General features: G+C 39.4%; 1 protein-coding gene across 2 annotated transcripts; it reads right to left on the reverse strand.

Annotated features, from left to right (window-relative positions):
- Positions 1 to 293: 293 nt before the first annotated feature.
- Positions 294 to 26,728, reverse strand: LOC147799272 (mitochondrial 10-formyltetrahydrofolate dehydrogenase-like). 2 transcript variants are annotated; one of them, XM_087135802.1, is made up of 23 exons: positions 26,539 to 26,728; positions 16,959 to 17,100; positions 15,997 to 16,082; positions 15,278 to 15,426; positions 13,745 to 13,910; positions 12,168 to 12,272; positions 11,940 to 12,029; positions 11,410 to 11,544; positions 10,746 to 10,874; positions 9,126 to 9,214; positions 8,512 to 8,656; positions 7,938 to 8,120; positions 7,261 to 7,325; positions 6,555 to 6,705; positions 5,992 to 6,062; positions 5,269 to 5,462; positions 5,040 to 5,133; positions 4,410 to 4,509; positions 3,646 to 3,744; positions 3,252 to 3,417; positions 2,786 to 2,891; positions 2,423 to 2,622; positions 294 to 1,830 (listed from the first exon to the last, which is right to left on the reverse strand). In XM_087135802.1, exons 1-23 carry the CDS (start codon positions 26,581 to 26,583, stop codon positions 1,775 to 1,777), a joined length of 2,766 nt encoding a protein of 921 aa, XP_086991928.1. In that variant the 5' UTR covers positions 26,584 to 26,728; the 3' UTR covers positions 294 to 1,774. The 2 variants fall into 2 exon arrangements, with proteins under 2 accessions (XP_086991928.1, XP_086991929.1); XM_087135803.1 differs by lacking the exon at positions 26,539 to 26,728 and adding an exon at positions 21,973 to 22,123.
- Positions 26,729 to 26,777: the final 49 nt, after the last annotated feature.

Genomic DNA, 26,777 nt, shown 5'->3' on the forward strand with positions numbered 1-26,777 from the left:
GCCGAGATCAAATTTGAAGAAGTAACCTTTTCAGGGAGCATACATGAAATTTCAAAGTCCTCTGAAACATTCTGCAAATTTATGAACGAAGTAAACACCAGACGTTGACTTGAACTGAATTCGTGGCATAACATTAGCATGAAACCCACATTAAGCAGTTCAAACATTTGTCTGTTTCGTGAATGGTTAGTACCATCCACGGTACAAGCCTAAATCAGTGTGTAACTATGCATTTCATTGTACAAGTCATTCAACACAGCACAACACAGTGAATCGGAATTGAAGCAGGAATATTTAAATTTTGCGCGATTTAATGTTGGTAAATCATCATTCATACATGATGTAGCAAATTAATGGTCATTAGTGGACATCACAAAATAAAAAACAAGTAATCATAGTTTTGAGGTTTAAAAAAGTCTGTAATACTCTTATCCAAGACTCAATTCATGATTTATGTTGATCACTTCAAAACTGCAACTATAGTTTAGAAAGTCTTTTTGACATTGCAAATACTGAATATTCTGTAAGGATAAAACTGGGGGGGGGGGCGGCTCAAAATCAGCCTATGCTACAAGATGATTCTGTGTATGAGTCCGGTAGAAAATATTTAAAACATAAAATGGTATGTTGAGGAGAATCATGCATTCATTCTACACAAACTTAAGCCAACTCGGGCACCATTAATAATTACTAAAGCATAGATTAAGTCAACTGTACAGCAGAGACACACAGACTTAGGTGATAAAATGTTTCTGCATAATAAAATTGGGCCTGAGGATACAGCATTATCCTTAATATTATCCACAAATTGATGCTTAGAATATAAAGTAGGCACATCTCTGAATATTGAGAAAAGCAAAAATGCTCAATAAGAATACCTGAAGCACATGTCCGCTAATCTGTGTGACTACAAACAAAAACCAATGGCAAATTGACATTCACACAACTTTATTTTCACCTAATAAACCCAGAAAATGACCCAGTATTTGTCTGTCTCCTTGGCAATCTCTTTTCTCCAGTTTAAACCTCCTTTTCAAGTTTTGGTTGTACCTTTGTCTGTGACTCATCTTGCTTGGGCTGCTCCCATTTGCAGGGGTTCGGTAATTAGCAATTCTTTATCAGATTAAAATATTACTGTCAACTGCTCTGGAAACGCCAGTCATATTTGGAAAACTTCAAGGCATGGTACTTTAAATAATCACCTGTAAGATGCCTGTAAGATGTGAGTGGTTAGAATGATGATTGATCACATGCATTTAGAAGTGTTACAATGATTTGAAATGGATGAATAACAAACTTCGTCTGGAAAAAAGCTGTGCAGTGACTGAAAAAAGGTTTCAGCTGAGGGAAAGAAATGAATCAACCAATGTTTGGATTATATCTTGAAAATCATATTAAAAAATGAACATAACATATGTTCCAGAATAAATCTTCTTTGGCTCATTTGTTGCCACAAGATGTATTTAAAATTGTAAAAAAAAAAAAAAAAAAAAAAACTTTGCATAATCAAAAATTTTTGCCAGCTCCTTGCAAGCAGAGAACATTCTTGGTGTAGCACCTACAGCTGCACTCAAAATGCAATATTAGGCTTTCTATCATTTATTCATCTTGTTTTATTTCAAGTTAAAAACACATTTCATAAGAAAAAAAAAGAATCACTGCAGCTTTGTTGGCTCAGAATACCTCTGTGTAAAATCACTCTTTCGGACGTGATTGGCTCTTCATGCCCCTTTGACTTCTGTAACTTCAAGAAGTGTTTGATGAGCTACGGTAATCAATACTCCACTGTGACTGTCTTGGTCTTCAAGTATTCATTCATGGCCTCCATTCCTGCATAAATTGAACACAAGAAATCATGACAAACCTGCTAAACTAGTACCACACTTGAAGTGGCCCGTACAGTAGCCTAACATCTGACATCCATGCAGGGTGAAATAACAATCAATGCTGAGTCATTCATGAGACCTCTGATGTCAGGTCCAACTGTTGATACCCCGTAAGGCATCACAAGATCCCACAAAACCATCGCAAGACCAATACAAGACCTCAAGTCTGAATTCAAGTCACAAGATATTTTAATGAACTGCAATAAAAGTGTTTGTTTGTCAATGTCCACTCTGTGACTCATGACTGATCTGATGACTTGTCTTTTGACTGGTCTTGTGACCGATCTTGTGACTGGTCTTGTGACTTGTTTAACTGTGTTGACTGCAAACCTATTCCGATTAACTTTGCTGAAAAGAAGTTCCATAAGTTTCAGAAGGTGTGAGGCTTTACATGTCCTCATTTTGAGGTCAGGTATCCAGTAAAATTATTAAGATCAGGAGAATGTTATCAACAGATCCTTTGAAAGTATTATCAAAATATATTACATGATCAAAATAATAACCCATTGGAATAGAATGATATTGGACAGCATTACCCAAGTCTTTGCCAAAGCCAGACTGTTTGAAACCACCAAATGGTGCAGCCACGTCAGTCTTGTTGTAGCAGTTGACAAAGACGGTGCCAGCATTGAGCTTATCACTGCAGTAAAGAGCTTTGTTGATGTCGTTGGTGAAGACGCCTGAAGCCAGACCATACTCGGTGGCATTGGCACTTCTTAACATTCCGTCAATATCACTGTGAAGCCAGAAGAGATCAGGCTTGTCAACAGAAAGAAGCACACTAATCAGAGGAGAACATCACTCATAGATCTGAGACGATAGTGCCACACATCTAACACTACATCTTTCTTTGCTCTTGCATAACTAATTTTCTCGGGAGGAAAGGCTTCTTTTCTGACCTGGCATTGAACTTGCTGACAACCATGACAGGGCCGAAGGATTCTTCTTGTGCAATCATGTTGTCATCCTTGACATTGGTGAACACCGTGGGCTCCATGAACAGACCTGCAAATATCCAAACCAAAGGTTCAAACTTCAGGAACTGAAAATTGGAGAAGAGAAGTCATAAATATCTAGCAAAATGCTGTAACTTTCCAACCCAGCATAGAAGGCATGACTTCTCTCTCACATGGCCATGATTGTAAGAATTTTGCACTTATTTCTTGTGCTCATTATCAAAAAGTAGTAAACTCAACCAATTAAACTCTTAAAATAGTAGTTTAAATCCACACCCCTAAAACTTTAACAAATTAAAACTTTAAAGCTTCCAATCTAAATATTCAATACACTGAGTTATATTTCCATCTGATGTTCTAACAGGTTGAAATACGTCACCAGTTTAGAGTTTATGTGCAAGTCATTTACCTGGTCTATCCACCTGTTTGCCTCCGTACATCAGTGTAGCTCCTTGTTTCTGACCAATCTCACAGTATTCCAGGAGTTTCTCCAAATGAGAGCGGTGGTTCTGAGGTCCATGGGCAACTGACCGATCAAGAGGGTCACCAATCTTCATCTTCTTGACATCTTCAATCTAACATGACCAAAACATTTGACGTTAAAGCCACCATAAATATAAAAGTAGACAACTCAAGATTAAAATAGTTGACCTCGCTAACGATCTTCATCTTCAACCTAACATGACCAAAACATTGATATAAAGCCACGATGAATATAACAATGGACAACTCAAGATGGAAAAGTTGATTTACCTTGCTAACATTTCCATACTAAATTTGTCACCAATGGCTTGATGGCTTACCACTCTCTTGATAAATTCATCATGGATCTTGTCCTCAACATACAGCCGGCCAGCAGCAATGCAGTTCTCTCCCTTGTTGAAGAACACAGCACCCAGTGCCTAACAATACAAATTGGAAACAGACTATTTCAAACATGACAAACTGAAATTGTGTCACAAGCATGCTATCACTACCTCAATTTCACCCAGGAATACTCCTTTTTGAAACACAACCAAGGTATGTCCCTTACATGGGCAGATCCTGATTAAGTATGTGCGTCCATGTGAGTATGCCCACGTAGGAACATTTATGGAAACAGAAATTTCCTATGAGGTGCTTGTAAGCAAAAACTGTATACCATGCAAACTGCTATTCAATTATATTGAATGTGACAGGATCCCTGTTGTTTTTCTGTGAGCACATTAATTTGTCAAGCAATGCTTTCTGCTCCATGGGTGGTTAACACCAAGCTGTCAATTGGAATAGCCCTGATTTCATTAGATCATGCAGTATCTATGCTGGATCTTTACAAGCACTTACATCAAATTAAAAGATGACACCCAAACTGTTTCATAAAGTCTAATTCAAAATTGGAAGCCATTACTGCTTTGGCACAACACTTGTGGACAGGTGGTATGCAGGTGGCACGCAGGTGGCTTGCAGGTGGCATGAAGGTGGCATGCAGGTGGCATGAAGGTGGTAGACAGGTGGCATGCAGGTGGTAGGCAGATGGGAAATTCTTCACAGGGAACTTTTCTTATTACTCCTACAACATCAGTCTTACCTGCTTGACTGCTGTCTCCATGTTACAATCGGCAAAGATGACCAGCGGGGATTTACCTCCCAGCTCCAAGGAACACTTCTTGAGATTGCTCTCGGCACAACTGATCATGGCAAAATGCAAACCAAGTAAAAGAAGGCAGTTACACAGGTGTGATTGATCTATACGTATTAAGCACTTGAACAAGTTTGGAACTAGTGAGATTAATCTGCTACATTAGTGGAGATTTACTTCAACAGGACGAGTGGCTGGACAGTTTTCCCCTTTTCTGTTGTGAGTTTTATTTCCTAATTCCCCTCCTCCCTAACTTTGTTGGGAGCATCTAATTCAAGCTTGTTAAGTACTAGTACATGGGGGGGGGAGCACATTGGTACAGCAGTGATACATTCATCATCTTTCCTCTCAGTGACTTGGGTTCGAATCTCACCCTGGTTGAAAGCTGGACTGAGTTTCCCGTTTCTACCCAGATCTCTCCAGAATACCACCAAACTGAATGGTTCTTCAATAGTTCTTTCTGTAAGCTAGCCAACTTATAATGCCAACTTTATGATACAAACTCTTTGGAATGCAAGGAAGTATTCTTTATTCTTAGAATTGGAAAAAATTGAAAAGTCAGTTATAACTAAACTGTACCTCTTCATGATGGTCTTTCCGATGGGCGTAGAGCCAGTGAATCCCAGCTTACGAATATCAGGGTGATCAGCCATTCTCTGTCCTACTACAGAACCTGAAGAATTCAACACCAGAACAAGAGGAGTTTATATCACTACTTTGAGTCATATCTGGACTTTCCACGGGCACAGTTGAGTTTAAACTTCTTGCAGGAGTTCTGACGATGGATTCATTCAGATTTGCCACTCACCTGATCCAGGGATGATGTTGATGACACCAGGTGGGAAGCCAGCTCTGACCACCAGCTCGGCAAACTTGAGGGCCGTCAGGGGGGTCACCTGGGCTGGTTTGAGGACCACTGTGTTTCCTGCAGCGAGGCAAGAAGCCATCTTCCAGGCTAACATCATGAGAGGGTAGTTCCATGGGACCACAATACCGCATACTCTGGTGAAGGAGGAGGATTTAGATGTTGGTATTTAACAGATGTAAATAGTTTGGTTTTGAAAAAAAATAAATAAATATGAAGTGTGAAGCCCTCTAAGGTTGTAAAGTTTGGTTCTTGAGAGCTAGCTTTTTGGCCAGGTATTCAATAATGGCACAAGAGGGCAAATAAAGTGGAGGAAACCAACCACTAGAATTTCCAATGTTCTTCATTTGAAAATCTTAATCTGCTTTTGGTTGAGGTGTTTCTGAAAATGTTTTTTGTGGGAAAGCTGAATGTTTCAATAAACTATCTATCATACTACTTTGAACAAACATGAGAGTCTGGAGGCAAAACCTTCTCAGATGCTCCCAGCTGTTAAATCTTCATGAAGTATCTCTACCAGTGTTTTCAAGAACATGAATAAGTCGCTCTGTACTGATGGACTGTGACCTCAACTCTCATGAGTTCTAATACAACTTTTCAAATGACACAAATACTCAAAAACACACTCAAATACTGACTGGGGAGCCAGTGCTTGACAAGGCTTACCCCATAGGTTCACGCTTGGTGTACGTCAAGTTCTTGTTTGGTCGGGCATTGTTGATGGGAATTGTAAGACCCTGACAAAATAAAAAAGATATCCAAATATTAAATAATACTGCAATGGATGTACACTCTCAGGCAAAAAAATCTTGACAATGTTTACTTTGATCTGATGGTACAGCAAAGTCACCAGATGACATTTCACGTTAATATTTAATATTCCATAATGATTAAAAGTTGAAACAAAGATAATAGCGGTTGTCAAGACTTAAAATCACAATAATGATTTCTATTATTTTAAATATAGTGGATCATTTCATGCCTAGATGTAATTTTACTCTTAAATTAACTCTGAAAATGTAAAGATCCTCCATAAATTGAAATAATTTTTCTACTCTTTAACCAACCGTTGGCTTCTTTTTTACAATGAACTAGTTTTATTTCTTTCATATTTCCATAAGTGTGACATTACCACAGCATCTCATTGTTCTTCTCCAAAGCCCCACATACACACAGGGGTTTGGTTCACGCTGAATACACTAAGACTTATCAGGCCTGCCCCTGTGTACCTGGATCTTGTCACACCACCCAGCAAAGTAGCGGAAGGTATCGATGGACATGCCGATATGTGTCTTGATGGCTAGAGTGTAGACAGCTCCTGAATCAATGGATTCTAACGTTGCTAGTTCTTCCTTGTGTTCCTCCATCAGATCAGCAAGCCTGAAAATACACCGATGCCATCAATTATGCTACTAGTTTGGATCGACTCCCTTTACAGACAGTCCAAACTTCCTTCCACTTGATTTGGCACAGTACACAGACATATAGGGATCATTGACTGATGTTGACTGATAGGACAACTCTGTCTAGAATGCATCTTTGCATAGAAGGGTCAGAGTGTTAATTTGGAAATATCTGACGCCATAATTTTTGATGTCATCTTGAAGCATTACTGCCATAACTACCATTATAGTTCTTGTACAGCTTAAAATGCCAAGGGTACATCACAGAACCATTACAAGTTACACTGTCCCTGCCGCTATGACCTACTTTGATTACAGTTTATTCTAACCCTTTAATAATGAACACTTGATGCCACATTTATGGCATATTGAGGATCAAAGTCTTAGCTCTGGCTCATATGCACATCCTCAGTTATTCCAATAACCTGATGAAGCAGTCTCCCAATTAATTAGCTGAAAGTCAATTTGTATGAACATTCTATGAATTATTGGGCCAATAACTTCACACAGTATTTGTTTTCTCTACACTTACTTGAACATGAGCGTTCCTCTGTCTCTTGCGTTCATTTTACCCCACTCACCCTCCTCAAATGCTTCCTACAATCAAATCAAACACCAGCTTGTTACAGACATCTTCATGACAATCAATTTGGAAAATGAAGAAGGCCTGAAATTCTGATGACTAACAAACCCAATAACAACACAGAAGTAGAAAGCACACAGGTGCGGTTTAATGGAAACACAGATTAGAAAGCTTGGAATCAGATTTCATTTACAATCAACATATGAAAAGAGCACATGTAGAAAGGAGCTGAAAAATAAACAACTTTAAGGAAACTGCAAAAGACCAAATGTCGTGAGATCCAGGACACTGTTCTGAGTAGAGGTTTCAGCTAGAGTGATCAATGACAAAAGGACTTTGTTTTGTTTGTTGCAGGTGATGTTTGTAAACCTGACAATCTACTGTAGGCAGACAGTACGCTCTGTTCATCATCGCAGGACTGACATCTGACAAACCTTCAAAAGAATTTTGTATTCATTGTTCTTAATCTTGGAGGTAGAGTGTAAGTGCATGTAGATGAGCTACAAAGTGTGAATCCATAAAAGTGCTAGAAAAAGGAGGCAGTGGGTTCTGGTTGAAGTTTGCAGGTAGATGGGGTTGAAGAGGGTACTTTTCTGAAGCAACTGACTCAGCAAGTGGCTCAGTACCTTGGCAGCAGCGACAGCAGTATCAACGTCTGCTGCCGTTCCTTTGGCAACCTTACAGATGACGCTCTCATCAGAGGGGTTAATGGTGTCAAAGGTTCTGCCGTCTTCAGAGTCCACAAACTCATTGTTGATGAAAAGCTGATGAGGAAACTCGATGTCCATGTCATTCACATTCATCTTGATCTGCAACGGAAGAGAGGAATGGTAAATGGAAAATTTCAATCCAAGAACATCTCATGAGCCAGTGAGATTAGAGACACAATATAGATTATCAAGTAAAGAACAAATGTGGTCAAATGTCCTTTTTGGTTGAAAATGTGTTAAAATAATACTACTTCTATGTAATTTGATACAATCTCTTTCACATTCATTTTCTCATATCATGCTCGTGCGAAATACTGGCATTCATGAGAACTTGGACCAAAAAGCCCATGTGAAACAATGTTAAATGTTCTCTATCTCAAACTTTAATTGATGCAAGATGTGAATTGATTCACTCCATGGAGCAATATCTTTAATCAATGACAATTAGGAGTTTTATTTGTACTTTTGCCTCTTGAGCAAAGAGACTTACCGCATCATACTCAAAGACAAACTCATCCAATCCACGTCCCTTCTTGACAACTTTCTGCACAAAGGCATCATATGTGGTGGCCATGTACACATCCTCATTGGACAATACAATACCGTTACACTTCTGTTTGACTTCCTCAACCAACCTTTGAGACAAAGAAACAAATGAGAAACTGAACAGTGGAAAAATCTGAAATGAGGAAACAAATCTTCACAAACATACTCCAAGAGTTTCAGAAAGAGCAGGCAAGTTTGGTTCTCAAATCCTAAATTTACATCAGCACCAGGGGGAAATACTAAGCAAAGTTGAAGTTCAAGTACCATCTGATGGTTTTTTTTTTTAATTGGTGAAGTTCTTCCTCATCAGATTTCACGAAGCGATCAATGGTTGCATTAATGACTTTTCTCTCACTGTATGAAGTACTTTTTATTTTAAGTACTAACAGGGTCAAAGGTCATGAAGCTGCTCAGCAGGAAATATGACACAGCAACTCTCTGTCCTGAGCTGATGACCAATCACAAGTGCCATGCACTGACCAATCACAAGCAACAGAAGAGCAAACCACAGCTTCTCTATGAGCATTTAGCCACATCATAGTGTTGACATGTCCTTACCTAGCAACATCCATAGAGCCTGCTCCCATTTTGAAAAAATCTGAGTCCCCACTGATGTTGGTTGTGGACAGGATGCCTGCCCAGATATCCTACATGGATAGAAAATACCCAGTGTTGAAACTTCTTGAAAGTTAGAGTGGTACGTTATTCCTTTATTTACATATTTTGATGTTGAGTAATTTGTAATCTAGATGTTCTTATTCTTGATGGCAAAAATGTTTGGGAAGGTGCAGAAAAATTTAAGCTTCAACTTTGAATGAAAATAAGTAGCTTAGTTTGCAGGCAAATGGTTCAAGAATCCCGGGGAACTGTGCTTCTAATAAATAAAACAAAGACTATGTTTCTGTACATGTATGTTTACATGAGTATACTGCTAATAAGCAACACAAGTCCAATGTCATGTCTACTGTTGGTCATGCCTGATACACACCTTGATAGCTTCTCCCATCTTGATCTCTTCAGGGGTCAACACATGTCCAATGTCATGTCTACTGTTAGTCATGTCTGATACACACCTTGATAGCTTCTTCCATCTTGATCTCTTCAGGGGTCAACACATGTCCAATGTCATGTCTACTGTTGGTCATGTCTGATACACACCTTGATAGCTTCTCCCATCTTGATCTCTTCAGGGGTCAACACATGTCCAATGTCATGTCTACTGTTAGTCATGTCTGATACACACCTTGATAGCTTCTCCCATCTTGATCTCTTCAGGGGTCAACACATGTCCAATGTCATGTCTACTGTTGGTCATGTCTGATACACACCTTGATAGCTTCTCCCATCTTGATCTCTTCAGGGGTCAACACATGTCCAATGTCATGTCTACTGTTAGTCATGTCTGATACACACCTTGATAGCTTCTCCCATCTTGATCTCTTCAGGGGTCAACACATGTCCAATGTCATGTCTACTGTTGGTCATGTCTGATACACACCTTGATAGCTTCTCCCATCTTGATCTCTTCAGGGGTCAACACATGTCCAATGTCATGTCTACTGTTGGTCATGTCTGATACACACCTTGATAGCTTCTCCCATCTTGATCTCTTCAGGGGTCAACACATGTCCAATGTCATGTCTACTGTTGGTCATGTCTGATACACACCTTGATAGCTTCTCCCATCTTGATCTCTTCAGGGGTCAACACATGTCCAATGTCATGTCTACTGTTGGTCATGTCTGATACACACCTTGATAGCTTCTCCCATCTTGATCTCTTCAGGAGTCAACACATGTCCAATGTCATGTCTACTGTTGGTCATGTCTGATACACACCTTGATAGCTTCTCCCATCTTGATCTCTTCAGGGGTCAACACATGTCCAATGTCATGTCTACTGTTGGTCATGTCTGATACACACCTTGATAGCTTCTCCCATCTTGATCTCTTCAGGGGTCAACACATGTCCAATGTCATGTCTACTGTTGGTCATGTCTGATACACACCTTGATAGCTTCTCCCATCTTGATCTCTTCAGGGGTCAACACATGTCCAATGTCATGTCTACTGTTGGTCATGTCTGATACACACCTTGATAGCTTCTCCCATCTTGATCTCTTCAGGGGTCAACACATGTCCAATGTCATGTCTACTGTTGGTCATGTCTGATACACACCTTGATAGCTTCTCCCATCTTGATCTCTTCAGGGGTCATCTCAATCTTCTCCTCAGCATCGTCACCCAGTCCATACTTGTAAGCTGGAATCATACGGCCATCTTCAAACTGAAGGGTCTTCACTTTCAGCTATAATGAAAAGAAAAATGACGTAAACATATCCAACATTTATGACCAACAATAAATCAGGTATGAATTGATCATTACTTGTCATTTGTTGATTGTTTGGTAACGCGATAGCAACATCACTTGAAAACAACCCCAAAAATTGCTTGTGCAAAAGATATGCATGAACAGGTGCTGGCATGTAGTAAGTCTACCAGGAGACGTTGCTCGGTAATAAAGCATCCTCCATTCACACACTTTGCCCACAAAGCTCAGGCTACTGGCTTTCAACATGAGTCAGGTCTTGTATTCAACACACATTTCGAAACGTTACAGGTTTAAGGGTTTTGATGAGAGTGGTGTTGACATTTTTCTCAAGTCCATGCATGTGGATTACTAAATCTTGTTCAAAGAAAAATATCAACATTACCACACACCAAATTAACTTAAGTCCACGAATTCTTGGAGTCTTTGTTCCCAACCATCCCCAAACAAATCTTACGATTTGTTCTTTGTTCTTAACCCTTGTTAATCAGCCAGCGAGTAAGCAAAGACTCACCATTTGGCCATCGTTACCAGAGAATACCATACCGTCGCTGGTGACCACAGCTGGCGTGGCACTGCCAGGGACAACCACCTCCCTGCCCTTGGGTCGCGCCCCTTTGAGCAACTTGGATCCAAACATGGATACTTTCTGCAATAGCAAATTAAGGACTGGTGACTGTACAGTAAAGACAAACATAATGCTTGAAAACATGTACACTATCCATTACTGATCACTGGTATATTCATGTTACAATGCAACTACCCTTCACCTCAACTACCTTGCTTGTTACTTTTCTGTCACTCCTTGATAAAACTAAAATGCAGTAATTACGATGTTAAAAACTCATCCGTATTAAAGACTAAGGTTCACATCTCAAGGAAATGCAAAATGTGATGTCACAATCTATTAGCAGTAACATTTGCTGAACTTGAAATGAATTCAACTCCTGTGAATTTACATTGTGATTATTTGATCTGATATCACAAATTTGAATAGATTTTGGTGTCAAGTATGAAATGACTTTTAGCAAGGATTGTTCTCACCTGTCCATCAATAGTTGCCCACGCCCCTGGGATCATGTCATTACCACGGATGAAGTTATGCAACATCTCTCCAGTCTGGTCCCACTTGATCTAAAACGTGGACATAAATACAAAGTCACAAATAGCAGCTAGTGTGATATGATATGCTGATATGCTGACACTATGCCAATCCATCAAACAGAATTCACTTTGTTCAGTTAAAAACAAGGCATTTCATCCCAAGTTTACCTCGGCGACTTCCTTCTTTTTCCAGATGGGGTCATAGGTCGCCCCCTCCTCAGGCTGGACGATTTTGGGTGCTGTGCCGTCAGCGATCATCTCAACAGCTTCACCCTTAATCAGACAACAAAGACACATCACCTTGAGAAGTTACTTGTAAACTAGAGCCACAAAACCTGTCAACAACAGTGATAATCAAAGTTGTAGTGGAGTACAAAGTTCCCTGATCACTGCCAGATACAGAGAGAGTTTGGAATGGATAAATCTCCAAATATATCCACTAGTCTGTAAAGACTTACAAAGAAATTAAAAACTTCAACAATCAGAGTCTTTTAAAAACTAGAGTTTTGCAAGACAAAATGTTTTGAAAAATTTTCGTTGAGCGTGAAAACTTTGTTCTTAAGTTGAGTAAAGCATTGTATATAGCCACAGTGCACAGTTTCATTTGCCTCCATACTGACTTCATTTACTGTCTACTGCCAAAGCTTCTCCAGCTTGACTCACAAACAATTCAAAACAAAGTAAACAACGTACTTGGACAGGATGCCACTACAACTTGGGGGAGGACCTGCTTATCAACCTTGGGGAGGACCTGCTTATCAACCTTGGGGGAGGACCTGCTTATCAACCTTGGGTGAGGACCTGCTTATCAACCTTGGGTGAGGACCTGCTTATCAACCTTGGGTGAGGACCTGCTTATCAACCTTGGGAGAGGACCTGCTTATCAACCTTGGGTGAGGACCTGCTTATCAACCAACTGGGTAGGAACCTGTAACTTACCATAGCTTTGACAGGATGCCACTACAACTTGGGTGAGGACCTGCTTATCAACCTTGGGGGAGGACCTGCTTATCAACCTTGGGTGAGGACCTGCTTATCAACCTTGGGGGAGGACCTGCTTATCAACCTTGGGGGAGGACCTGCTTATCAACCTTGGGGGAGGACCTGCTTATCAACCTTGGGGGAGGACCTGCTTATCAACCTTGGGTGAGGACCTGCTTATCAACCTTGGGAGAGGACCTGCTTATCAACCTTGGGGGAGGACCTGCTTATCAACCTTGGGGGAGGACCTGCTTATCAACCTTGGGGGAGGACCTGCTTATCAACCTTGGGGGAGGACCTGCTTATCAACCTAGGGAGAGGACCTGCTTATCAACCTTGGGTGAGGACCTGCTTATCAACCTTGGGGGAGGACCTGCTTATCAACCTTGGGGGAGGACCTGCTTATCAACCTTGGGTGAGGACCTGCTTATCAACCTTGGGTGAGGACCTGCTCATCAACCTTGGGTGAGGACCTGCTCATCAACCTTGGGGGAGGACCTGCTTATCAACCTTGGGGGAGGACCTGCTTATCAACCTTGGGAGAGGACCTGCTTATCAACCTTGGGGGAGGACCTGCTCATCAACCAACTGGGTAGGAACCTGTAACTTACCATAGCTTTGACAGGATGCCACTACAACTTGGGTGAGGACCTGCTTATCAACCTTGGGGGAGGACCTGCTTATCAACCTTGGGGGAGGCCCTGCTTATCAACCTTGGGGGAGGACCTGCTTATCAACCAACTGGGTAGGAACCTGGAACTTACCATAGCTTTGATACCCTCAGGGTACAAGAATCTGTTGTACAGAGTATCCACCGTATCATTGATGTCAACATACACTTCCCTCTGTAGGAGAACGGGTCCGGTATCCAGACCATCATCAGCGTAGAAGATGGAGAATCCACCATACTTGTCACCACACATCAAGGTCCTGCAGACGAGGAAAATAAATTTCATTTCACATTTATATCATACGTTCTGTTATAACATTTTACAATTTTGACAATGATAATGTGGGCATGTCTATTTATTATGCACAAATTTTATACAGTTTCAGAAAAGCTAAACAATAACATCTTACTACAACCAGGCTGAGCCAAAGGCATGCACAGGTGACTCAGACAGCTACCAAATGACCCATATCTTCCCACAGAGCACAGCTAGAGATGAAAACTGGAAAACTTGAAGAAAACCTCTGTGGCACAGGATATAACCAGCAAATGACTCTACTAATATATGGCCCAGGCTGAGTATCGAACCCAGGACCACAATGGAGAGATTCAAGTCTTTTAGGCACTAGCCACCTGTACCAACAAACCCAAAGGAGTAACATTAGCCCTAACAGGTAGCATCAAGCAATCAGTAGACATGACAGTTGACCATGTTAGCTTGTGATTGCTCAAATATTGGAGTCATTCCTGACAACTACAATGTTTTTTTTCCAATAGAACGCAGCATTCCCAAAGAAATCTGAAACCCAATTCATGACTTCTCTACGACTTTCCAGGATTAAAATCTGACAATTTCCATGACATTCGTTGTGATTTTGCAAAGAAAAATTGTTTGGTATTTTGAACTAGGAAGACTGCCGTAGTCATCACAACAGAATGACAAGGATATAGCCTGGAAATTGACGATTAGTCCATTATCACATAATAACCAGCCCATCAAAAATAATCTTGTAGGATCCTGATTTCTATGACTATTCCATGGCTTTCTTCCTTCGACAACATGATTCTACATGTAGGACAACCTATTTTTTCCCAATTGTCCATGACTTTCTAGGGCAACTTTTTTTTATGGATTTTTCCAGACCACGGACACCCTAAGAATGACAGAAAATGCCAAAGAATTGCAATATTGCAATATCTTTGGCATATTAACATCTTGAAATACTTGTTCGCAGTACCCGCTGCTACATCTGACTTGAGCCAGCCGACACCGACAAGCTCGGTGGTCGAGAGGTTAAGATGTCTGCACTAGTAAGCAGGAGGTTGTGGGGTTCGAGTCCCACCCAAGAACCCTTGTGTTTTTTTTCACAAGCCCTCAGGGGCATACACTGAGTATACAGTGTTAAAACTACAGGTCAGGCAGGGCAAAAAATACACAAATTTATTTACATCTCCCTGGCGCAAATCCATCTTTGAAACAGATTGACATCATCAAAAACGAATTCCTTTTGTTTTGTCCCTATTCATTTCCTGCATCCAATGCAATCCAAATGGGAAAATTAATGACAACCCTTAAAACTCCCATCTGAAATTCTACTCCGAAGCCAGTGTGATTGATCTGTATTACCAATTGATGGCTGATGCCCCTCGATGTCTTGGTAAGATGGATGGATGGTAGACGATAGATCCATGCTTAGGATGGTCAATGACCTCCGTTGGAATGAACTGAGAGCAGAACGGCATGACATTCAGGTCTGGTTGAGTTTCCTGGTAGGCCTGTAAGATACCAACCAAAACGTCACGCTGATGACATCCAAGCTGATTTTAAGCCATGCTATGACCATTACGCAGTGTTATGAGTTAAATTTGAATAAAATCTCGTGCACAGAGTTTTTTAAATTCACATGAACATAATATGAATTCTCCATACTAAAGACGCTGTTGCTATACCTTGTGATTTGGGGCAACCTTCTGCTTTCTCAATGGATAAGAAGTACACAAAGGAACCAGTTCAGTTCAAAGTACCTATTTTGCTTTCACTCTAAAATCATGAGTCGTCATTATACAAGTAAATGTAAAAATGTATCAACTTAGGTAAAAATCATTCAAATTTTATCACTAATTTCAATAGTTACATGTATATGATGGTGTAACAGGGCCACCTCGTAACCTGCTGCAGAATACCCTAAACTACCTCATGAGAATAACCAGACCAAAGATGTAACAAATTGTGGGGCAGTCAACACAGGGTACATCTGGCCATGGTATTCTGTTGAGGCCAAGATGGCACAAATTGTGTGTGCTGTAAACAAGAGATTTTGATACAAACGCATGAATGTCACAGACCTGTAGGACCTCTGGAATTGCTTGGCCTTTCACCCGCCATCTTGGAAATTTGAAAACACGGACGCCATCTTTTTCCGCAGTGGCCGCTGAAGTAACAGAAACAAATTATTCATTAATATTGAGAAATAAGGAAATATGACCAAAAATGCAATTCTTTGTATGCCTGGAAAAAGCAAATTATGCAATGATTGAATAAATCCTAATTGCCTGACTGTGGAACCACAGCTCAGGTGTCATGAAATAGACTTATTAATTCCATGAGCACCATTAAAACAATGCCAATATGCCATTGTTACCTTATGCATCATTCCCTCACAAACATTCAGTAGTTGTATCATGCCGCATCTGTCAGGCATTCAGCCCTCACACGTGCCCAGACCAACCAAATTAAGAGGGTTCAGATGCAGGGGTTGCATTTAAGGATTCCATGACAAATCTTATGACACTTTGAATGTGACTAAACTTAAAACATTGTTTGACAGAAGGACAAATCGTTGTCACAAATTTGCTCAATCACTTGTCCAACCTTCCAATTTTTGTCACTGATTACCGTCAAATAATACAAACTATGAGACTAGGAAATCCTAACCCATTCAAACAAATTATGTGCAGAACTGAGCAGTACAGAACAAATCCAATTCCCTCCTTAATTAGGCTATTCAATAATAACAGATCATAACAAGGTACTAAGAAAAGATGTGTTGTATGTGTTTTATGTACATGAGTATCATTTTAGTCATTTTTTTTAAGGTCCATGTTTTGTGTTTTAAAAACATTAATAATAAGTTGTTTTAAAATTGTATTTAGATGGAATTATATCTTTGAATTCCTTTTTTTATCTTTGCAAGATCGTTTGTATTTCAGCCTCTATGGCTGCAAAGATGATTTAAATAAAACACCATAATTACTTTCATAGCTGTCATTAATTATTATCGCAGTTCTTATTTGATTGGAAGTATTACCGAGCTGGTCAGGTTTGCCATTCACATCAGGAATTGTGAAGACCCCTACGATCTCATGACCATTGCCTCTAATCAGCTTGTACACCTCCTCTCCGAACTGACTCTGACCAATCACAGCGATCTTCATCTTGTCCCAAATACTCTGACCAAGAAAAACAGATAAAAAACAGTCTCATTAAAGCACTGCTCAATTTACATGCTTTTCCTCCTTGATCCTTCAAAACCACTTAATTTCTTTTGAAGGACTGTGTAGGATTAGGGGAGTCAATGGAACCTAATCCTCATTGCATTAAAGGGGGCTTGTTGATTGCTAAATTAGAAAAAGACTCATACTTACAAGCCCCAGCAGTTGAAGAAAGTTACAAAGCAAAAATGTCTAGATAGCTGAGATGAAGGATGGAAGCAGCCTATAAAATCTTGATAACCTTGTTCACACCCGATGCCATGGGCTGAAATGTACTGGTTCTGTATTCAGGTGTTTAACTTACATGTATCTCACAATTGAATACACAATGGAACACAGATAAGAGCACAGATAATACAAAGTCACGTTTATACCATGGAAAAATTGGGGTCCCAAGTATCCATTTTTTTAATTGGTCTTCTATTACTGATAGTACACGGTACAAATCTGTAAAGTCCCAAGGACCTTGTTATAACAGTGTTTCACTGTAAGCATGTAGGCAGAAGGAAAAACGTTTTCTAGCTTTGGCATTTACATCAGCCACATCTGTGAATGTTTAATGTCAACCAAATGTTAGCATGAACACAAATCAATAGCTCAACTATTCCATCACGTTGCTGGCTACATAAATTTGCTTAGCATCAAATGCAGAATACTTGTAGCCACTTCTCAGCTGGTTTGGATACAATACATATGCAGAGAACATTTCCAAAGAGGGTTCGATGAAAACTCAGTTTCTAAACCTTTGCGTTATGCCCTAACCTGAGCTAAGGGTACAATTTTTTTCAGTCAATCGTCCTTGTTGAAAATATGTCACCTGCATAGCTTCAGATAATAAGACACTTTGTTAAGGATAATCAAATTTCCAAAACATTTTGTTTCATTGTGGAAGTAAACTATGGGAAAAGGGAACTATTTCACAACTGAAGTTTGCATTCCTCTTATAACAAGAGGACTCGGAATATTACTACTTGCAATGTTTCAACCTAATCAGACATAAACTTCAGAAGATATACATGTAATGCTTTGAAGGATGCACCTTTCATGTCACATGACTTGTCACCTAATGATGTCATCATCACATGTAACACTTACTATAACAATTCCCATTCTAATGATACAAAACCTGCAAATGTATACTGGACAAATTATTAGCCGTACTCTATTAAGATTTTGCCAATAATGATGATTTTTCCTGCATGAGGACTACACCTGTCTCTTTCTTCAGAATTCACCTGTTCAGTCATTCAGTTTATGACGTCAGATCTTTGGTGAATTGCTACCAGTACATACATGTATACACGTAATGCAGGTACATCATTAAAGAAACAGCATGACTCAGGTTGGATTGTTCTTGGGACAGATGTACCACAGACAGCACAACAAAGCAGCCATTGGTGCAATTTATCTGCCTCAGACAGCAACAATGAAACCACCTATTCATATTCCATAGTGAATCCACACAACATGAACAGCATAGGCAGTGACCTTGAAGAGAAGTATAACTGTAGAAACATTACAGATTGCTGGCGAATTATTGGAAAGATGCCACCATTTGTAAAGGCCAGAACGAATTCCATGCATACATGAACGTCATGCATGTACATGTATATGTACTGTACAAACCATCAACCAATACCAATGCCAGCCATATACATGTGTATACACCAGGTGCCTTTCAGACATATCTGTCATACATCAGTAATCATGCTCTTTTTCAGAATAATTAAATACATGTACAGGAGATATTGAGGCACATGGAAGTACAGGGTGCAGACCACTAATTCAAGTGAGAATTTCTGGCCAGCTCATTAACATTAAAAGTGCCCCCACCAGCAGTATCTTTTGAAAAAGGAGATTGTTTGGGCCCCAAAATGGTGAGATTGTGTAAATTCTTGCCAGGATCAACTCCCTGGGTCTTTGAGCTTTCATATGAGAGCAGATTGGCTAAAAACTATGGTTGAAAATGGTCTTAAGTGCTCAAGAAAGAAGAGGTTTGCCACTTGAAAAATGGCTGCAATTGGACTTCGGAAAAATGTAATTGATTAACCCACACAAAAAAAGTGTTTCAGAAATCTCAGGGATGTTGGCGTGCATGTTATTGGGCCCTGAACAGTGCTGATTTTACACTGTTTTCAATGAGGCTTGAATTAGTGGACTGGACCCCACACTGCACTGTACCTCCTCAACCATTATGCAATGCCACACTGCAAAGTTATGCTCCAGGTCAGAGGTCAGGCCACACCTTTATTCTTAGCTACCATGCCAGTTGGATGATCCATGATCAGTGTACATGTATATGCTGTCACTTAGTGCAAGTTGCATACAGAACTTTCTACACAATGTACATGTATAGTACATGTACATGTGTACATGTTCACTGTATGTACAGTGTGCATGTACTGGTATACATGTACGTATAAACATATACAGAGTCCAATCCTTCCCATTGAAAACCATGCAAACTGATGACACTACATGTACACTGTACATGTACATCTATATTGTACATATACATGTATACATGTTCAAGTATAAAGCATGTCTGTGCATGAAATGTGAATTTTATTCCCTGCTTGGTGCCTTGGAAAGCAAATTTATATTCCCACAGGATACCTACTGTACATGAACAGTATTTCTAATGCCTTGTTTGTGAACTAGCCCTTGAGATTGTACAAATTTAGCATTTGATGACTTCCTACTTACACACATGTACATGAGGAAAAATGACACAGGTGCTACCAGCAGTTTTTTTTCATTCATAATTCTTGCTGGTATATATGTGTAAGGAGAAGATTAATTTGGACTAAGACAAAGAAATAATGTTGAAAGCTGTATAGTAACACAACTGAATGCCTGACAAGGATTACCATACAAAGCGCCAATTGGTACATGTAAGTTACCCAAGAATATTACATTGGAGCATGTGTTATCAATTATCAGGATGACAAACAGAAATTGCTCAATCCAGCTTCCACTGGTTTCAGGGAGTTTGAACAACTGGCATGGTGGACTTTGGTTCCAGGCACACCACCTGATTTCTTCTAGTGTACACAGTGCCTTCATGTACCAGTGCATGTAATTGAAGCTATCTGTGTATGTGCCACATCATGTGTCACATGGAATACCATGGACACATCATGTTTACAAGGACAAAAAGTCTGTCTGTGACTTGGCAATAAATAAACATAGAATCCGGATAATTTATCTCAACAATTTTGATAATCTAGACTCAGTCCTACCAAGGGGTTTAATAATACATTCTTGTGAGCAAAGTTTAATCAAAAGTACATGACAGGGTTCATCTGCAAACTAAGCATGACACTTGTAACAACAGAGAGAACTGTTCATAAAATCATATTCCAGGAAACTTTCTCCAAATCACTTATTAATGAAACAAAAATCACAACATACCTTTGTAACACATGTTGCCACTATATAACAGCTATGACCAGGTATTGACACATGTGCATGTAAACACATACACTCCTACACATCCTGATCTAAGCCTAATTAACGGCATTAAGAATTATACTTATCACTATTTTATCTTCTCTTACACTGTAAGGCCAGTATATTTCAAATCTGGGACAAGATTGATCCTGAATATCTGTACCGAGTCAAATAACCCTTGGACCGTGATCCTTTTTTAGTATCTGAAATCTAAACACGTAAATAATTCTAAAGATAGAAGCAAAGGACTTAGAGGAGGACAAAAAAATAATTCAAAATTGTCACCGAAAACTAAACTAATAGGTTTTGAGAATGTTCCAAATTGGATCACATCAATACGACTTTTTTGTCATGACGTGTGAACAAACTTCCTTACTTTCATAACATCAAATACACATTAACAGGCTAAAATTGGCAAGCATTGTACTTTAAGATTTCCTGAACAGGACAAAAGATTGTGGAAGTGTTCAACTCGTTGCTTGCTTAACTGACAATGACATCTACATGTATATGTATCTAGGGTAATGGGGAAACATGAAACAGTTCCAAATCATTGTGGTACATGTATATTGTTCCTCCAAATTAACAACCAGTGTAATTTCTAGCCAAGACTTCTGTTCCCTGTAGAACAATGCTAAGCCACAGTAACATTCTCAATTGAGCTTGGAGTATAACATAAAGAACCATCTGACCAATCTTCCATTTTGTTGTTTTGTTGTGGTCTAAATAAACCCCTTCACATTAAGGAATTTTCATGATTTTAAAACAAAAATCCAGCACTGATTCATTGATCTTAAGAGCACGAATGGTACATATGAAAATGTGCCCACTCTACTGAAATACTAAATACCAGTACATGTAAATACCACTGGGCATATTTTCAAAGGAACTATAATTAAAATGAGAATAAGAGATGTATTTCGGTAATATTAACATTCAAGACTTCATTCCTCTCTCTCTCTAAGATATGTAAAGCATAAACACCACTCGGTTACGTATATCTGGTTATGGATATCTATGATACCCCGTTCAAATGTATGCAGAGATATTTGACTGTTCACTTGGCCTTGGAAATTTCAATCTACATGTAATATGTTCTATCTTACATACATGTACTGATGGCCTAATCAAGAATGTCTATCTTACCTCCATGACTAAACCTACAGTCCATGATTCTGATTCAAGTCTACATGTATGTATGCACAATGAGCAGTCACAGAATACTGTGAAATCTTAAAGCAAACTGAAGAGACAAATAGCTAATGGTTGCTCATCCCAATGAATAAAGCTAAATAAAAATAAAACAATACAAATCACAACACATGTTTTCCTGTGCAAATATGAACAATATAAAACAATACTCTATAGCCAACTTACTGTACAGGTCACAGGTTAGGAGTACTGAACTTTCAAGTTGACCATGAAGGTATCAGCAAAAGACCCACACTACATCTAGTAGGATTTAAAGCAGATGTTCTGGACAGTTTAAAACCCACGCTACCCTCCGTGCTGAATACAATGCCCATGCCTGCCCTGCATGACAGAAAAACCCCATGCAAAACCAATAGCCAAACAAGACTACATGCATAAAAGTCATGCATAATACATGTCCACATCCCCAGGACCCCTGAATAATCTACCAATCATAGGAAACCAATCAGAGGAAAATGACACACCCCCTACAGACCCTCTACATACTAGCCAATCAGAATGGCTGTTAGATGTATTCTAATTATCTGCTGATGCAGTATACTGTTATAGTACTATAAGGCCTTCCTTGAATGATTGCCATGGACATTAAACCTATTATAACTCTGCCTTTGTGTTGAGCAGCATTCAGCAACAACAAACCAAGAAGAATTCATGGCACTGTGGGTGGTTCAATCCTAGATGTACATGTACACTACATGCTGCATTCGTAATGTTCTGAGGCACATTGTACAGTTCTGAGGCACATTGTACAGAGAAGATTTCCGGTTAGGACAATGAATGCAGAGCATATGCCAAAGGCCAAAAGTTAGAAACTGAAAGTTAAACTTTAATTTTGACATGGTTTGTGCATGGAAGGGACACAGGCAACTTGTTTGTTGATGGTTGTACTCAGAAAGGATTAGGGTGTCAACATTTACTTCAAAACCTTCCAATACATGTAAAATATTGCTCCTGAATGTGGAATGAATGTCCCTGCTGCTGCAGGTACATTCATCTTTGAAAAAAAAAAGACTATTTCAAAAACAAAGGAGTTATACTATGACAAAACTAAGCGAGCAATTGCAAGGATCAAAGATCAGTTGAGAAGATTCCACTTCAAGGCAAACTTTTGATGATACTTTACTCTTACAAAGGATGATGGACAATTCTGAGTACATACCTAAAAACATGGCAGAAGAAAAACACCTCCACTTGTGGTAATACCAACATATTAAGGTATTTTAATCAAAAGGACATGCACAAAAAAATAAAGCACTTCACCAGGTCTTGTATGTGATATTTTATCACCACTGGTAATGTACATGTAGGTCTGACAATGTACATGTACATCCAAATGCCCAAGTTTAGCGCCCCATGAAAACTTCATTTGAGAAGTCCCATGGGACTGAAATATCAGAGAGCTTTGAACGAGTTAGGGAGTGGTTCATTAACCAATTGCAACCATCCACGGTTTTTTTTTAAGTAAAAATGACACTTTACACTAATGATTTCAATTGAGACAACACCTTTCCTTCAAATTTCATGAGAAGCCCCAATCTGTGGATAGAGACCTTTTTGAGTTCACATGCCTGATGAAATTATTTCATAAGTCTGATCTGATTATCAACAATTTTTTCCAAGAGGAAAGGGGCAGAACCAGTAGTTTGCTTGAACTGAAAAGGACAAACAAAATTATCAAAAAGATATTGGATTGATTTAACCTGTGTACCTCCAACACAGAAGGAATGACCCAACCTAGTATCATCAGGTGTCAGTCCCCTCAATCATTGTTAAAATCATTCCTAAATCATATAAGGCTTATCAGTTACTGCAAAATGTACACAGACAGGGGTGATAACCAGCATTATCAATGTATTGCTCAACAAAAGGCCAAGGCACGAATTTGCTCATTTTCTGCAAGTTGAAGACTTACAACTATAACATGAGTACAGAATTGTGAGTTTTGGTAACTCTAGATATGAAGTACCAGTATACACAAATTCATAGGAATTTTGAGGTCAGTTTGAAACTTTGTAAATGTGACACTCAAGTACAGTAACTGTGATGCCAAATTATTTCTGAAAGTTTTGGGGCAAAGGATAGATTCCAATATCAGCCAAAATGAATATAATGATGTTTTGCTCGCAAACTGTCCAGCAGGGCTGGAAACAAAGAATACAGTGTAGTAGAACTGTGTGTACAGTACCTTGATGCAGGAAACAGTACCAGTTCTATGTTATCAGGTTTACTTTCCAACATTTTCACAAACTCTACCACACAACAGTCAATTAATCAACTGCTGTTAGTGCTTTAGGATGGTAGCCTTTCTGATGTTGACTGTTGATAGTAAACCAAAAAATGATACACAAACATGCAGTTAAGAGCAAAGACTCCAAATGCCAAATAACTTAGAGGCAAGCAGCCACCTGGTTACATTTCTGGATTTGTCATTTCAAATAAAATTTGTTTAAGGCCAAGCTCACTGCCGGAGACCATTGAGAAAAAGAAGAGATATTTCTGACAGTAGCTGATATTCTTGTATATGGTTTGAAGATATTCAGAGTGTGATCCTTGACTTGTGCTTGTGTTTATTGTTTAAAATTCTGTACATGTGCACCCAACACAATCTTCAAGCTTTTGTGGCTAATTTGAGGGTGAAATCTAACGTTTTTGTTGAGCCATTATTTCTAGGGTCATCCTTGCCAATCCACTTGGACCCACTATCACCAAATACTATCCTATGCTAACAAATGTGATAAGTAGAGTCCTGGTCGCTGTCGATCACATACTTTCTTTTTTGTTTTGCACAGAGTTAATGCATGCCCTGATTTCAGAAGTACAGGTCTGCGATTAACCAACAAATAGCTGCATCTTAACCGGTTTATTGCATGCACTTTTCCGATACAATACTCAGAAAATAGAGACCAAGACGCAAACTAAAAGCAGGTAAAATGGTGTCTGCCACAATGCTCCAAAATTTCAAAAGGGAACCTTTTTTCTTTTTGCAATAGTGCATTTTGCAGTGACAGTCTGACACATGTACTTACATGTAGATGCATGAAGACAATTCTAATTCTGTGAACTACTCGTAAGTGAAATATTTCTGAATTTTTAACAGTCAATTCATGACAGTTTCACATTGTTAAACTTCAGAATGTACATGTATTTCATGCTGTCTCAGGAGTAACTGGCTTCCAGCCATTTTTTTCATTCCATGCTGTTCTTACTGTGAGTGCTGCATCTGATTTTACTTGAAGTTTTAGCTTTGCATTGGCTTTACATCAAAACCCTCAACAATCTCAAAATCTACGAAATATCCTAGTATTCCTATCTGATCTTTTATCTTTGCTGGCATTCAGGACAGATTCAAGTGGGCTTGGGTAATTGTGTCTTCCTCTCTGTTCAATGTTGATAAAGGCGTGAGTGAAGTGGCACGTGGGTGAAGTGGCAGGTTGGGAAGTGGCATAAGCGAAGTGGTAAATGGGTGAAGTGGCTAAAAAACATTCAAGTTACTCAGACCTGTCCAAATGTTCAGAAAGGCAATAAATATGTAGGGTCCAAGTTGGCACAACTGCAGAATAGCCTTTGCTTATGTCTCTCATCTCTCACCTCGTAGCCTAGCTCGCCACGCAGTCATGGTTGACTGCCTACCCACATAAATGTCTTTCTTATTGCACTCTGGCTCTGTATCTTCATAGCTGGCTTCAAGGAAGTCCATTTGGAATTAGAATTTTTTCAATAACTCCCATTTACTGTGCATTCCTCTGCTCCAAAAATTAGGATTCCATATTTCTATTCCCCCTTACCACACAAGTAATTAAATGGTATTTGCCCTAGCATTTAATCGTCTTCAGAAAGTCAAATAGGAAAGAATTCCATTCATACGGACACCACTAATTATTCCCAACAGAAAGAAAAAAACCATGTCCAGAAAAGTTTGATTTAGGAATGAAAATACCAAGTCATATACTTAGAAAATATACATTTTCAGACCAGTCTCACAGGGTTTATGCACAAAGTGTCTGGTGGCATCCCCATGTGGAACTCTTTTCATAAAATAAAAATTGGCAAGAATTCCATATACTAGGCACAAATCATCGCTCATCTAATTTTCCTTGCAGCACTTGGTTTACTAGCCATCAGAATGTGTTAACATGTCCTAAAGTCAAATTTAGCAGGGATATATTGAAGCATTTTACTTTGAAAACATAATTCTTCAAGGCAGTTCCATAGGTTTGTGCATAGGCAGGGGGATAGGGTGTCAAGTGATGTCTGTGTATGGTATGGAACTTTTTCCTCAAACTTAAGTTAAGCCAACTCAACTGTTTAAAGCAGGGAAACTATTGAGGCTACCGTAGACCTACATGTACGAACACGCAGGCCTAGCATGTCTAGGTCTGGAACTAGCTAGGCACCCTACTTCCTGAAATTATTTCCCCTTAAGGCCAAGTCATATCCAAACACATCTTTAACCGGCGGTACAACATGTACAATGATCGTCACCTATGGTCCTATGACTTTCATCATGGAGGAAATGTGAACCCATTGTAGAGATATCGTCACTCTATGTCATCCATGTGTGAACCATATGGCATACGTGTGATCATAGAGCAAATGCTCTTGGGACTGACGGACGTTACATAGCCAAGTTCCAAGTACATGTACATGTATTTTAAGAAGGTGCTATGCCTAGGCCCGGGCCCCTTTCTATTCTTGGCCTTGACAAACATTGCCCGCCGAGCGTTTTCTTACCTGCGACGTAGAAAAACGCCTGATGAATCTAGACGCAGCAAGCATGGTTGATTAATCCCGCCGGACGGCTTAAAATAACCGTTTAGGTTATCACAACGCCGTGTCTTTCTTTGCGATAACCCAACGAATACGTGTCCCTCCGCAAAATTTGTCAAGTACCGTTCGCGTTATTACCCGTACCCTGCGCCCTCGACGGCTTGTTGTACGTGCGTCATTTCTGGTGTCAACTAAGGTCAACT

Source organism: Acanthaster planci, linkage group LG04 (assembly GCF_054643075.1).
Source record: "Acanthaster planci isolate LZ-2023a linkage group LG04, COTS_SCS, whole genome shotgun sequence".
NCBI lineage: Eukaryota > Metazoa > Echinodermata > Asteroidea > Valvatida > Acanthasteridae > Acanthaster > Acanthaster planci.

Coding starts and splice junctions, on each gene's coding strand:
- LOC147799272 (XM_087135802.1), bottom strand. CDS start 26,583: ATGCTTGCTGCGTCTAGATTCATCAGGCGTTTTTCTACGTCGCAG. Junction 17,101..26,538: donor GGCGTTTTTCTACGTCGCAG/GTAAGAAAACGC, acceptor TTTCTTGGTCAG/AGTATTTGGGACAAGATGAA. Junction 7,326..7,937: donor CTGCTGTCGCTGCTGCCAAG/GTACTGAGCCAC, acceptor ATTTGATTGTAG/GAAGCATTTGAGGAGGGTGA.